The following is a 15487-nucleotide window of genomic DNA, read 5'->3' on the forward strand; positions in this document are numbered from 1 at the left end:
AAGATACCGGCCTGGTACCAGGACCTTCAAGCTGTGAAGTGACAGTGCAAACCACTTCAACACCATGGTGGTCCTGCTCATTCTCCTTATCATAAAAATGTATTCTAACCATTACAAAAATTGAATACGCAGTGCCTACACCTGTAGGCGCAGGTTGAGAAATCTTACTTTAATTAGGAGCAGCAATACAGATCGTTGCTGATTCTAGTAAAAACAAACAAAAATGCCTCCAAAAAACAAAAAGTGGCTTCAACAGCCCAGCTCAGTCTCTAAGGTCTTGATGTTAAAAGAAGAGAAAATTCTTAAAAATAGAAAATGTTAAGGGAAGCACATTTGTCCGTAACAATCATCTACATGAGTAGGTGATTCTATTTCTAGTCTAAGTTTTATGTTTAAGTTAATTTAACTCATCTAGTTTTACACTGTCCCCACTAACACAATGACTGTAAACTACTTAATCAGCAGAAATTCAGTTAACTCACATTTTTAAGCCAGCAGAGTAACTTAGGCCTCAAAGCTGATTCAACCTAAAATAATTAAGTGAATACAGCACGCTGTGCAACATTAGAACATGCCAGTGAGTTTATTCTGTAGGACAGATGGTACCAGGAAAACCTACTAGATTAGAAGCCTTCCACCTGTCCTCAGGCTCCTCTGACAATGGTTTTGTTTTTGACTTATAATTGGTAAGACACTAGTGATATCAGGAAGGAGGATTTTGGAGAGGACAGTGAAATTCTGATGCTAAGACAGTTCAATACTATGAGTAGTGAACTGTGATGATGCTACCTGATCAGATCTGAGAAGGCCCAAACCCTCAGCTCTGGGGAGGATATGATGAGCGGCACTGTGGCAGAAGGCTACTGACGATCTGCAAGAGACTGATACAGTTAGATGGACACACAGCAAACACTTAGAATAATAAAGGCTTGTCCAAGGATTCAGCACTTACCCACACATCAGTAAGGTTAAAGTTGCTTTGGATTTACCATTTTAACAGAAGGTGAACTTTATTTCTTCTGTGACACTGGCCACTGTTTTGTACCTGACTAACTACAAAAGGAAATTGTGGAAATAAATATTCTGAGTGCAAAAGATGGGAGGAGTGATCAAGCACAAGATAAGACACAGAAAGTATTGATTCATAGATATTTACAATATGTATTAACATAACACTGTACAGTTAAAGCCTTAAAATATTTGGTATGTACACGTGCATATAAAGTGGTCTGAAAGCAAACAGGCATTGAACACATTCAGTGGTATGACATTTAACAGTCTGGATGTTTTAACAGCAGGGAATTAGCTCAGAGATGCTGCCTGCAGTATGCTAGTGCAAGATCACAATAAAATCAGTGTGATTCTTTGTGTTCTGTGATACACTCGATATTGCAAGGTGATACTGGAAAAGCAGATTGGAGTTTTGGTAACGGACATTTGAAGGCAAAAATTACACTTTAAATAAAGGTGGTGGAGCCACAAGGCCACTTTCTCCAGATAGGCAAGGTTAAACTGAAGGCCAAGACTATAATAATAATGATAATAATAATATTAATAATCCAAAATTAATTTGAATTACTTTAGGTAGGTTGAGCTTCTCAGCAAAAAGGCTTTAAAGTAATTGTTGATCAGGACTTTTTAGGTAAATAATGAAACCAGGGGGGCACATGGGGGCTTAGCAACACATTTTGCCCAGGAGCTTCATCGAGCCATGCTTACATTAAGGCAGAGCAGGAAGTAAAGTTTATTTCGTCAACTGTTGGTTTCTCCTGGGATCTACCCAGACTCACATTTTCAACTTTGATGTTGTAATCCCGTCTGTGTAGAAGACTTTTGAACTATCTGACCATCACTTTGTTCCTATTATGAAAGTCATGTGAGGGCAGGCTGCTGTTTTTTTGTGTCAGGTGAACCGGTAAAGGTCTTGAACTTGTATGGAATGATGCACCCCACAACCTCAACCACAACTCCATTACATCTGTCTCGAACAAGATGGAGTTTTCCTTTTTGACAAATTACAGCTTCAGTTTCTTCCATTTACAGATTGGTTTTAAGAGGGCCTAAACACACAGGGTAAGTTGAACACCCTGTATGGGTTGTTACATTCTTGATGTACAAGGTTATCTTAGTTGTCTAGTTCTTATAGTTGCTTTCTTCTAAACTAGACTTCTAGACTTAAGCATTTTCAAAATATCTGACTGTTACAGTCATGAACAAAGAAACAGGAAATGCTATGAGAGTTAGACTTTTAGCTCTGCCCACCAAAGCTGAACTCAGTCTTTATGTACTTTCAGTCTTTATGTAGGTTTCAGGAACTTAAAATTCCAAAGTATTTATGTCCAGGAACCTTAACTTAACTTAAGGTGTCCTCTGGTGCATTGTGAGCTGTTTTTTCAAAGTAGGTCCAAAGTCCCTGAAAGAATAATTAATAGATTAGCCCAGTGACATATTAAACATGCGATAAACTTAAATTCCACAGAAATGCCGTCTTCTGCAAAATGGAAAACAAAGACTGAACTGCTGGTCTATTCGTTGTGGAATCTCTTGGCCAACTAACTCCTGATCAATTTCAGTCACAAACTACAAGGAAAGTAACATATTTTTTTAGAGGTGACTGTTTTCAAAGAAGTGCCTAGTATGCTGAAGAAAATGCAAACATCAGGATGTTTGCCTTTTCTTCAATCAGTGACACCTAGAGTTACTGAGCCTTTAATAGGCTGTATGTCTTGAATGAAAACTTTCTGAGGGGAAAAGTAATCTATGAACTTCATTCCTCTAGTGAAAGACAGGCTGAGCTTCTCAAAAAAGTTTTCATTCCCTGTGGTGGAAATGCACGTAATGATAAAAAAAAAGAAAAAGATTAAAACAGATTTTTTTTCTCTGAAGACTAGCTCTGGAATTTTATGAAATGTCTAAATGGCAAAACTCTTTCCATTTAGCATCCAGTTAAAGGACCACTGGCTTCAAATCAATAATGGCAATTTTTGAGGAAAACAATTCTAGCAAGCATTGACGTTTTTTCTGACAGTCTGTTAAGGTTTACATTGTAAAATGTCTTTCTAGCTTTACTTTACATTAATTTAAAACATTAAACATTTTTGACAGTATCATTTACTCCAGACTATTCATACATTAATCAAACTGGAGTTGGGTTGGTGGTTCCAGCTGAGAAAACGCCAACATTACTGTGAAACAGCATACAAAAAAAAGCACAACTGCTGTTCTAGTACCATGGGGCAGAAAACCTCATCTGACAGACTTCATTTTGTTTCTTCTTAGGTAAAATACAGGTAATTGATTTGTTTTTGCATATGATGGTTGGTTGGTTGTTAGAACAGGGAGATGTGTGCGTCACTGAGTGCGTGTGTGTTCTGACGAGTGGGGGAGTCACAGAGAGGAGATCACACTGGTTTCCTTTTTAACCTCAAACAACATACAGGTCACACCCTCAGCAGATCACAGTATTCCTTTTATTTGAGTACATTTTAGATTCACCTAATTTTTTTGTCCACCAGTACAATTGCAGATATAATTTGAGATGTAAATGAATGTCATATGCCAGGGGTCACCAACTATATTTGCCAGAGGGCCAGAATTTTACCGGACAGTCACTTTGGGGGCCGGACCCTCAAAGAAAAATTAAATAAAAATCGAATTTTGGCATAACATTATTATTTGATGTTTATTTTTTTAATATTTTTTCCATTTCATTACAAAACTGAAGGCATTTTTAGCCTTTATGAGTCAGTGCTCCTATCACCTGTACCACAGTCAACCACTAGGAGTGATAGAGATATTTTGCCTCATCTCAAATCAACTTTATTCACAGAGCACTTGAAAAAGAAACACCGCAGAAGTGACAGGAAAAGGCCTCTTAACACGGGTAAAATGGCACTCTCTAAGGCCACGAAACGAAAAGTTGATGTGGAAAACAGATCCTTTAATAATGACTGGACTGACTGCTTTAATAGTGTGGACCACATGATATTTTCTCTTTGATCCTCACAATTTTGGAATCCAGTCGCGGGCTGGATTGGACGGTTCGGCGGGCCGGATTCGGCCCGCGGGCCGCCAGTTGATCATCACTGTCATATGCCATGACATGGAAAGTACTTTGCTTGATAAACCCGCAGCATTATTCACAATGCTACTTTTGTCAGGGCCCTCCCCTCACCCCCACTCCTACCTGGCATCCAAAAACCCTCACCCCATCTATCTCCCCCCTTCCTCTCTCCTCTCGTGCTCTCTTTCCTTCTCTCCCCAGCATTGCACTGAGTGGAGTGTGGCCACTCGGCTGCCTCCACTCAGGCAACCAGTCGCCTCCTGGAGTCTGGACAGCTGGAGATCATTCCACTAATTACACCAACCTCGATAAAGAGCGGCTCTTCCTTCCACACCCTGCCAGATTGTTGTACTTGACGTATTCAGTCAGTCGCTCTCTAGCCTGCATGTTTCTATGTGAGTGTTATTCAGCACCTAACTCTGTCTCTCTTCTCTGCCTCATCAGAACCAGCTGTCCGGACCTCCGTCTGTCGTGCCCCACCAGAATCCCTCCTGGACCGAGTCCCCTCCTGGACCGAGTCCCCTCCGGAACCCCTCCTGCCGCCCCCCCCCCAGTGCCTCCGAACCCACCTGTCACCTCCTGGCCCAGTTCTTGGTTCGTGCCTTCCTGTATCACCTACGCTTGGCTCATCTCTCCCCCCGACGTCCTCCTCCTCGTTGATTCTTCGCCCCTTGCCTTCCTTAGCCGCCAGGGATCCCAATACCATCCGCTGCCACACTCTGATCCCCTCACGGAACCACGACGGCCGCCGATCCCCAGCTCTAGCGCTTCTCACCTGGACTCACTCCCATCCCCTCTGGAACACACTCCGGCTCATCATCCGCCACCTCCATCCCCTTCCCTACAATAAAACCTCCTTTAACTCCACCTTTGCCTTGGTAGGGTGGTTCTCTGCTCGAGTCCTGCCCATAGACTGTATATATAGTGGACGTAGCATCTGGCTCCAGAATTGAAGCCAACCCGGAAGTGTCAAAAACTTGCAATATCACGCCGTCCGCTAGGGTTGGCTCCAAAAAGCTTTTTCTACATAGACCCCAATTCATTTTTGGAAAAAATAAAATTTGATAGACTGATTTTCTACGGCTCAGGATTTTTTTCCCGTTAGTTTTCATGGTGAAAATGAGAGATCAGGTGGCCGATCTTAAAATAAATCAATACTGAATTTTAAATAAATCGTTAAAGTTGGCGGAGCCAGGCTATACTTGATAGACAGCAACAGAAGCCTCTGTGGTAAAATGTGGGCAGGATAAGAGAATCTTCAGCCAATCCTGCCCCTAGTTGCTCTCCGGTCCAGCCTGTTTGATGCTTTTTACGTCACTGGCTCCAAAAAATCCAAAACGGCGACCAGGAAGTAGCTAAATCCGGGCTTCATTTTCTCGGCGTTGAAACCAATGGGTGACATCATGGTTAGTTTACGCCTGGTCCTGCCTAAATTTGTGACAGCTTTACATTTCTAAAGGATTTTCCTGTTTCCCAAGTGGCCTTTTTTTTGTATGATTTCTGTACTAAAATGAACTTGAAGTGCTTTGCACAACGTTATTGCAACTGAAATAAAATGCAAGAGTTTGTTCTGACATGATGTTCTGCATCATTTTCTCCAGGGATGTCATCTTTTCTGTCTCTGAGCAGCTCATAAAATTTGTAACAGTTATAAAACTACAAATATAAACCCATCACACTGCACTCTTGCTGATCTATAAGGCAGGGAAACATCCGAAAGCCCGAACTCAAGAAATAAATAAAATAATACTAATCTTTTGACTGATTTAGATGTTATATGCTGTATTCTACCTTTCAGTATTCGTTTTTTTGCTGTAATATACCTTATTGCAGCCACTAGTGGCAGCAATAAGCACACTGCAGCACCAAATCACCGATAGCCAGATGAACCTATTAACTCAGTTCCAATTAAGTTCTGAAGAGTTCCTGTGCTGAAGCTATAATAGGAAATAATCTGTATTAGTTTTGATTGATTTCACTAAATATCTATATTTAACAATCTGCTTCACATGTGGAAAAAATAAACAAAAATAATAAAGGTTTTCTAACTAGTCTGTGATGCAGGACAACAATTAGCTACGGCACCTGATCAGTTGACTGGTAAAGTAAAAACCAATCAGGGGTTGCACAAAAAAATGTGTGTATGTGTGTCTGAGTGTAAATGGTTCATATTATCTATAATAGAGGAGATGTTGCTTGATAAACAGGATAAATAACACCTTCAGTTGATTGTTCCAACAACGTTTCCTTCTGTCAAAGGTGTTATTGATTTAACAATATTGTAATAGATATTATGAGCTGCTCCCTGGTTAAAAGACAGCAATGCCGAACCACTGACCATGAATCAACCACAACATTAAAGCCACCTGCCCAAGACTGTGTAGGTCCCCCACATGCTGCCAAAAAGCTCTGATCTGTGGAGTCATGGACATGGAATAACTGGAGGAGTCCTGTGGTCTCTGGCACTGCTCCTTTGGGTTTGTGGGTGGGACATCTGTTAATCAGACTTGTTCCAGCACGTCCTGTGGATGCTTCATCAGATTGGGATCTGTGGATCTGGGAAATTTGGAGGCTGGCTCAGCCCCTTGTGCACCTTACTATGTTTCACAAGCCATTCCTGAGCACTTTTTACCATGTAGCAGGGCACATTGCCTTGCTGGGGGAGGTCGCTACCAATAGGAAGTGCTGTGGCAATGTGCTTGGTCTAGTTTTGGTAGGTGGCACGTGTCAAACTAACATTCTCATGAATTAAATGTAATTGATTTAAAAATTATATGGAAACCAGTTGCTGAGAGGAAAGAACACATGCAAAAATCTAAAACCAAAATATTTTTTTGAAAATGTTTGGCAGTAAAGCCTAAATTGTAGTCAAACACTGTGGTATGTGACTACATACCACAGTGGGGACTATTCACCACATAAGGGGATTAAAGTACATTTCTTATTTTTAGTTCAGACCACACCTTAAGCTAGGCTTTAAAGAAATGGACCACCTCAAATGGCAACTGTGCAGGAATGATGGAACCTGATGGTAAACGGAAATCCAGTCCATTACTGAGGGTGAGAAACTTATTTTTATTTCTAAATTGTTATTGAACCATTAAGGAGTCACTGAAATGTCATGTGAAGTCAGATTGCAGATGTTGTTCTGCAATGTTGTAAGTTATTTAAAAAAAACATAACAAGAATATGTTGTCAAACTGTAGTATAGCAAGAACAACTCTCAGATAAGCCAATCAGTAATCTGGAAAATAGGGGTGCCTGTCAAATGAGTTTTTGCCCCATGCTGCATATTGGAAAACCTGTGTGTAGGCAAAAAAATATGTTCATCCACAGTATTACACAAGAGTCTGTCATCAAGAGACAATAGTGATAGTCTGAATCAACAGATTTAGAAAGAAAGAAAGGAAGAAAAGTGGTTATCAACGGTCCCAGTGATGGAAAGGCATAAAGAAACAAAGTGTACATTCGAAGATCGTTGAAGGGGTACTTGCCAAGTCTGTATTCACCCAGACAAAAAAACATCTATTTACAGTTGAGCTTTATCTGACAAAGCATTAGCCATCCCACTGATACAACCCAAGCTATACATAAGAAATGGCATTTAAGCCTGAGGTACAGGAGTAAAAATGAAAAAAAGGAAGCACATTGACAGAAAGGTTTGTGACAATCAGCCAGAGCAGGCATTTGTTATTAGGCTACACTGTGTAGGTGCTGTAAATAGTAAGTACTTTAAGGCACACACAGACACAGGGAATACGGCATCATGTGTGCTAAAATGGTATGGTTTCAGCTATGATCAATGGTTTAAAGTACATTGCACATTTTCAGAAACAGGTTTGCTGTTAACTCAGGTCAAATGAGAAGATTAACATCAACTTTCCACCACAAGAGATGGATATACTGGAGGTGACAGGTAAAGAAGGGGTCAATAAAGTCGTAATAAAAGGTGTATTTTCAGTTATGTGGATCTACTCTACTTTATTTAGACAGCACTGTCAGAAAAACCCTCCACAAAAGCCTTCTGAATGAGTGATATCAGGAATTTCTGACAGCTACTATTTCCTACATGACAGAAAAAAATGGAAGTGTCAACTAACTAACAGCAAATACTGGTAATTACATCCACAGTATCCAATTTTAATTGGTATTAATTGGATTCAGCAAATTCAGACAGAGGTAAGAACTGTTTGGACATGATCTGACATGGCAATAAACCACCACAAAAATGGGACACACTGAAAGTACTGTCATTGCTCAGTGTCTGTGCTAAGCTAGGCTACATACAACCCACGATGAAATAGATATTCTTCTCATGTGACTCAAGATAACATGAACATATTTCTTCAAATTTCAGATTTCCATGACTGACTAAAGCTTAACTCTGAGTCTCTGTCTCATTTGGGGATTCTGTTCTCATAATGATATCATAATGCTGATGGTGGTTCTGGTGTGGTTGCTGATTCATTACAGGTTAAATGAAATTTATAACATTCCCTGAGTTTGGTGCAATGCCATGAACAAGCTTTCACATGCTACATGTTGTATCTATCAGTCAAGAGAATCCCAATAGTCTTTAATCTCTTCTCTTCCTTGTTAGTGATGGAATAGAAAGATATTAAGGCAAACAATCATGTGGTCTCACTTTATTTGAATCACCTGTTTGTTGCATCAGTTCCTCGTATTGTTTTGGGTGGAGCTGAACCATTAATTGATTTCTGATCCCCAGTTTAACCTGTTGTGTCAGTGGTTTAAAAAAATAATGCCATCCATCCATTTTGGTGGTATCTCATCACACAATAAATATTGAAGTGAATCAGAACTCATATCACAATATCTGTCAGAAAAATCACAAATAGATTTTCCCCTAAAATTGTTCATCTGTATTTTGGAGTCCAAAATTTAGCAATAGACCAGTTTGCATAAGGTTTTAGATTTAATGGCCATACGGTCCCTGACAAAAGTCTTGTATAAGGCTATAGTAACTTTAAATGGCATATAACTTTATTTCTAATCAATCTGTTCTCACAAAAAATGGTTCATTTTAATGTTAAGGGCTTTCACATTAATAACTGGGTGCAAACTGAACCTGTCAAAGTGTCCTGATGTTGGTAAAGCCCATAACATCTGTTTTTGCAAGGACAAAAGTCTTGTCATGTCTTTAAATGATTCAACCAATCACAGATTAGAAGTTCACCTGTGACAAATACTGTAACTGACACATTCCCAGGTGTGTATAAAAAGAAACCCAAGACACAAGACTTTCATATGAAGCCCAACCTGACCCCGACAGCATGCCAAAGATCCAACCACAGACCAAAGTACTGATCATCAAGAGCCTGAAGACCAAGTCTGCTGCTGAGGTGGCAGACAGCTTTAATGCATCCAAATGTCAAGTAGAGAGGATAAGAAAAAGATCTGAAGAAACTGGTGACATTTATGACAAGCCCAGGTCAGGCAGACACCTGTTAGAGAAGAGTAGTTGTTGCTTCGACAGTCCAGGGCCAGCCCTTTTTCAACTGCAACAGAGTTACACGTGAACTGGTTGCCAGAAATCCCTGTATCTTCAAGAACAGTTTGTTGAATTCTCTCAAACGGTGTTCTCCATGGTCAAATTAGTGCACAGAAACCAGCATTAAACAGAAGATAACAAAAAAAAATGTGTTGCATTTGTCAAGGTCCACAGCTTGCAGGAAGGATGGACAATAAAAAGTGACAGAAGGTTGATTTTTCTGATGGATCATCCATTGAACTGCATCCCAATCAACGCAAATCCTGCAGAAGCCACACTGACCCAAGATTCACCAAGAAAACAGTCAAGTTTGGTGAAAGAAAAATCATGGTTTGGGGTTACATCCGGTATGGGGTGTACGAGAGCTCTGCAGAGTGGATGGAAACATCAACAGCCTGAAGTATCAAGACATTCTTGCTGCCCATTACATCCCAAACTATAAGAGAGGGCAAATCCTGCAGCAGAATGGCGTTCCTTCTCATACTTCAGCCTCCACATCAAAGTTCCTGAAAGCAAAGAAGGTCCAGGAGCTCCAGGATTGGCCAGCTCAGTCACCAGACATGAACATTATTGAGCATGTCTGGGGTAAAATGAAGGAGAAGGCTTGGAAGATGAAACCGAAGAATCTTGATGCACTCTGGAAGCCCTGCAAGACTGTTATCTTTGTCATTTCAGATGACTTCATAAATAAGTTATTTGAGTCATTGATGAGACGTATGGATGCAGTCCTCCAAGCTCTGGAAGTCATACACAATATTAATTCTTCTTTGCAAGACACCATGACTTAATGTTCTGATGTTTTTATAGCATATTTGTGTATTCAAAATAAAGTATATGTATAATTTCAACATTATTTTTGTGTGTGACAAGACTTTTGTCCAAGCAAAATCTGACCTTTCTGTCCTAATTAAATGATAAAACTCAATGAATGATACAAAACTTTCTTTTAGTATAATAAATATAATCTAGAGAGCATTGCCATTTATATGAGCCATTTCTGATTTCAATTGATCAGTCAAGTCAAGTTGTTATTTGTTGTTCCAACAACTTAAGATAAATGACAAGACTTTCGTCAGGGACTGTAGTAGCACAATTTATAAATACTGCAGTGTTTTATATATCAGTGGTTTTGGAAATGAAATGAGAGAGAAACTCAGACCACTGAGATACACCCCAAAGCCAACTCCAAGTCATATTGCTTCCCTGTACAATGACTTGAATATGGATTCAACTGATCATACACTGGTCATATGTCCTGTTTGAGTGCTCTGTCTCATCTACTTCCTCCTTCTCATAAGGTCTTCTCTGCTTCCATACAGCCAACACTGCTATCAGATCAAGTTTTCATATGGAATGGGAAGGAAGTCTGCACTATAAGAGCATCCAAACATGAACATGCATAGCAGAGTATATGGCTATATATAAATCAACCACTGGATGGTGCTGGAGATGGACAGAACTTGCTAAAGGTTGAGCTGATGACAGTAGCATGCTGTAACAACCCTGGATGAAGAACAAACTACAGTCTGGGGTGCACTGATGTATTCCTTTAGTGATGGAAACGTCCTCCGTGATGGAAAACGCACAACAGCAAGCAGTCCATTATTCTTCATTCACAGTTGTCTATACAAGCTGTGTGTGTTCCTATAAGATACTATAGGGTGAAATAAATACTGAAACACTACAGGAGTCAGTATGCTCCAAACAGCACTAGTCAAGCACCCTGCCCTCATGTCCTGTGAGTTGTGTACATTTTTGAGACAACAGTCCAGCAAGCCAACTAAGTTGCAGTGATTGGCCAGCTGTGCAAAAAAATTGTGGGCTACCACTTTCTATTCCCCTCACAACTGCTACCATCACAGAGTGAGATTCTATGAATGACATTGAGAAGAAATTCTCAGAAAGTGTGCATTATCATTTGTGCCATCGATGTGTCTCACCCTTGTTTGAATCATACTGAATCCTTAAACTTCCAAAAACAAAAGAGAATGCTTGCATGTGGTTTACAGTGTTTGTGTATACATCATATGTGACTCACTACCATTTAAGACAGTGTGGATATTACATTGAATATAGAGGATGGTATATAATATGTCATGACCCCCATTTGAACTTATGAGTGTCTGTCAAGTGTCCAGTCAATATCTCAATGTTTCTGTGTTTTGAATCGCTTCATGCATCTGTAGTCTCAACCTGAAGAACCTAAATGCTAAAAACGCCCATTAAAAATCCTCTATTAATGTCCTCCTGTGGACCAGTCAGCAGTCTCAGAATAAAAGGAAGGCGGGGCCACTTGTGCTCCTTATGACAAATCCCTGAGCAAAGTCACTGAACTTCAGAACCCATTAGCCAAGGCTTAGGCACAGGAAAACAAGAACTGGGAAACAGGAAACCACTCTGTCCTCCACTCTGTGAGCCCCTACTCTCTCAGATGACACAAAGAGAAAGGTGATGGGAATTGCAGTTTTAGTGTCAATAAGGAGCTCAGTGGGGAAGCCCTGAAGGCTCACAGTAAAGGACTTACAGCAGAGGGTCATTCCCGGGGCCGGTAAGAACTGTAGTATCTGGGGTAGAGGGGTGTGTAGTGAGTGGAGTGGCTGTAGGAGGATGACGAGCCAGAGGTGAGGTAGGAGCTCGATGGGCTGAAAGCAGGAGAGGAGCTGTGGTAGACAGAGGAGTAGCTGTGTGAGGAAGAGGGGGAGTAAGAGGAAGAGTAAGGGGAGGATGAGGAAGAAGTGTGGAGGACAGAGGAGCGTGTCATGCTGGACAGGGGCCGAGTTCGGGCAGAAGGGCTCCATGTGGAGCGCCTTAGCCCCAGAATAGGGGAGCGATAGGGAGAGGAGGGGGCTGATCCTGGCTGAGTGAGCCTTGTGGTGGTGGAGGAGGGAGAGCTGTGAATGTCTGAGGTGCAGTGCCTGGAGAGGTCTGAGCTACGGGGCAGAGCAGAGGAGAGGTTGACACTGAAACTGTGGGAGTCAACCACAAACGTTCGTACCCCCAGGGTCCACTGGGAGCTAGCCGGCCTCAGGGGAGTTGATTGTTGGGTTTGCGTCGAGGGAGAAGAGGCGGCCTCCAGAGAGGGGGGTGTCTCTGGCACCGAAGGGCCAGACAGCGAGGCGACCGATAGTGATGATGGACTGCGAGCAGGTATATGAGATGTGGGGGAGGTGAGAGCTGAGGCCAGAGCTGCAGCAGCGGCACTGACCACAGAGGGAGAAAGGGGGGCAGAGGGATCATCGAGAAGAAATGACGTAGGACTAGTGAGGGTAGAAGGGGGGAGGCTGCCAGGGGCCAAAGCTGAAGTGGAGCTTTGGGCTTGGTTGGATGCTGAAGCCGAAGCTGGGGGACTTACTTTGGGGGTGCTGGTCTTCCCGCGGGTCACCCTGCCCCCCGGGTACGATGGGACTGCTCTTGATCAAAGGCCAGATCCTCCAGGCGTTGCGTGAGGGCCAGTTTCTGCTGGATGGCCATCCGCAGGAGTGAGTTCAGAGTCTTCTTTTCATCCTCGGCTGCAGCCAGCTGCCTCTGCATCTCATCTAGCTGGGTCACATACTCGTCACACCTGCAGCAGGCACATGTTTCAGTAGTTGGAAAGAGAAACTCAATGAAAGAGGTTTTAATCAGAGCAGGTACAAATAAAAAAATAATCACAAGATGAAAAAGGAAATAAAAGTTATGATCAGCTGGACATTTTGAAAAGGCTTATTGTCTTTGTTGTTGAATGAGGAGCTGGATCCCATTTGAATGTCTGTTTCTTTCTTCTACTTTCTGAAGCTTTGCACATTTTAATAATCTTGGCAAAACAAGGTAATAATTATTGAGCACTAGTGTGTCACCTTTAGAAGTTAGATTAGCTGGTGACTGGCAGCAGCTTCATATTTACATCATAGACACAAGAGTGGCATTACAGAGAAGTGAACAAGATGAGTGGCAAAGTTCATTTAGATCCAGTAATTCAGCTCCAGAGGTTTGTTGACTCGTATTATCGTTTAACTTTCTGTCCATTCAAGGACTCAGTACTAGTGATATTTTCACAAGTGATATTTTCACTATTAATGCGACATGCAACTGCACGTCACAGTAATGCAAACAAATAATATTTACTTACATTTTCAATACGTTTTACATGTACAGTCATTTGAGTCAATAATCAAAAAAAAAAAACAAAAAAAAACTATTGGTAGTGTTTGTTAGCTTCTGTTTTGTCTCTGACCTGGTGGCAAACATTGCTCGGAGAGAGGAGAAAGTGGCAGCGTCCTCCTTCAAGGCCTTGAGCTCATTCCTTAGCTTTGTCATGGTGTCGGTCACCATGGATTTCTCTGCCTCATACTTACTCTTCAGGTTGGCCAGAGCCACCTCTGCCGTCTGAGTGGACACACACATTACAGCAATCAGAAATTCTGCTTTCTGTATTTTGCACTCAGCTCCCTCCACTTTGAGGAAAAACTAAGATCTCATTTCACTTGAATGTGCAACATCCTCGTGAGCCACATCCTGGCAGCAAAACACTGTGGAGCTCCAACAGCTGTTTGAATGACTCTTTAGTATTATGTACAGGCTGAATCAATGTGGCAGCACAACTGTTTTATGCTATTTGTCTACATAATTTTGCAATGTGTGTGTGATTGCAAACAAGTACAGACATTAGAATTCTGTTTGATCCAGAGGCAGATATTCTGTGAGTGGACAGAGTTAACTCTCGCCTTTATACTGTATGTAACATTTTTGGGAGAATTCACGCAAAACCATATAAAGAAAGTCTAAAGTAACAGTAATGTATATAAGGTATGATGAGTGAGTTGTTCAGCAAACCTTACTGGTTGATATCTTTAAGTAAAGAAAGTAAGCTGTTGGCTTTTTTACATGCTTCACTTAATCTCTAAAGGCACAGTTACCCAGCGCTAGTGGCGACTAGTTACTCCGCCAAGGAACACGATGGAGTTATGTGACCATTAGTCAGTCCCTCCAGGAATTCGCGATGTTGAGATCGCGCGAATTCACTCGAAATCAACTAATCTCCACGAATTTTGCGCGGCCTTGCAATTTTGTCCAATCACCGCAACTTTCCCGTAATTTTGGCCCGCCTCCCGTGACTTCCACCAATCATAGCAGCTCCCAGCGTAAACCTAATGCACATACGTCACCGAATTCACTTCCTGTTTATGGTTTGAAGATGCAGACATGCGATACTAATGTCTCTTATTTACCAACAAAAATTACTGCTGAAGACCGTGACAAACAATTAATTCACTGATGTTCTTCACCAAAGCAGAGCTAAACTGTTTTGCAACCGTGCAACGTTGTGGTGGAATACAAAAAAGAAAAAAAAATCATCGATTGATACACTAATTTTTTTTTTTAACACAAAACATATTAGAACGGCTGAAATGATCAGACAACAGACCAGACAAATCACCATGATGGAAACTGTTGCATCAAGATACGTTAGAGCACTGAAAGAATGACGTAAATTAGATTAAATTATTCCACCAAAGAACACGGCGGAGTTATGTGACGATCAGTGTGTGTGAATCCTTCCTCTGTTACCCACATCACTCAAAAACAGACTCGGGGATTTGAATGAAATTCTCAGGGTCGGTCAGAAATGACACAAGGACCAAATGATTAGACTCCGGCAGTGATACGGCTTAAAGTTTGGATCCACAGATTTGTTAAGGATTCATAGCAGCACGGTGTCTGATAGCAGCACGGTAACCATGGCAACAGGTGAACGCTACCTCAGCGGCCTGCTGACGATCACACGATTGTGATCCTACAACAAATCTACCGCTGTGGACGTATCGGAAATGATACAAGGAACAACTGATTATATTGTGGGGGTGTTTCTGAGTTCCATCAATTCCTGTCGCCCCCTGCATAGTTAGGTCACTTCATGTTAAACCAGTATCTGG

The 15487-nt window shown here is 41.4% G+C and overlaps 1 protein-coding gene across 1 annotated transcript in view; it reads right to left on the bottom strand.

The window, feature by feature from the left end:
• The window catches only part of LOC110967754 (protein bicaudal D homolog 1-like), a 63042-nt gene that overhangs the window by 2055 nt on the left and 45500 nt on the right, over window positions 1–15487 (bottom strand). The window contains 3 exon segments of the mRNA XM_051954700.1: window positions 790–12962; window positions 12965–13137; window positions 13789–13940. Of these exon segments, the coding sequence (XP_051810660.1) occupies window positions 12109–12962; window positions 12965–13137; window positions 13789–13940 (1179 nt within the window). The 3' untranslated portion in view covers window positions 790–12108.

The sequence above is a fragment of the Acanthochromis polyacanthus genome, chromosome 1 (genome assembly GCF_021347895.1).
Source record: "Acanthochromis polyacanthus isolate Apoly-LR-REF ecotype Palm Island chromosome 1, KAUST_Apoly_ChrSc, whole genome shotgun sequence".
In the NCBI taxonomy this organism is placed as follows: Eukaryota; Metazoa; Chordata; class Actinopteri; family Pomacentridae; genus Acanthochromis; species Acanthochromis polyacanthus.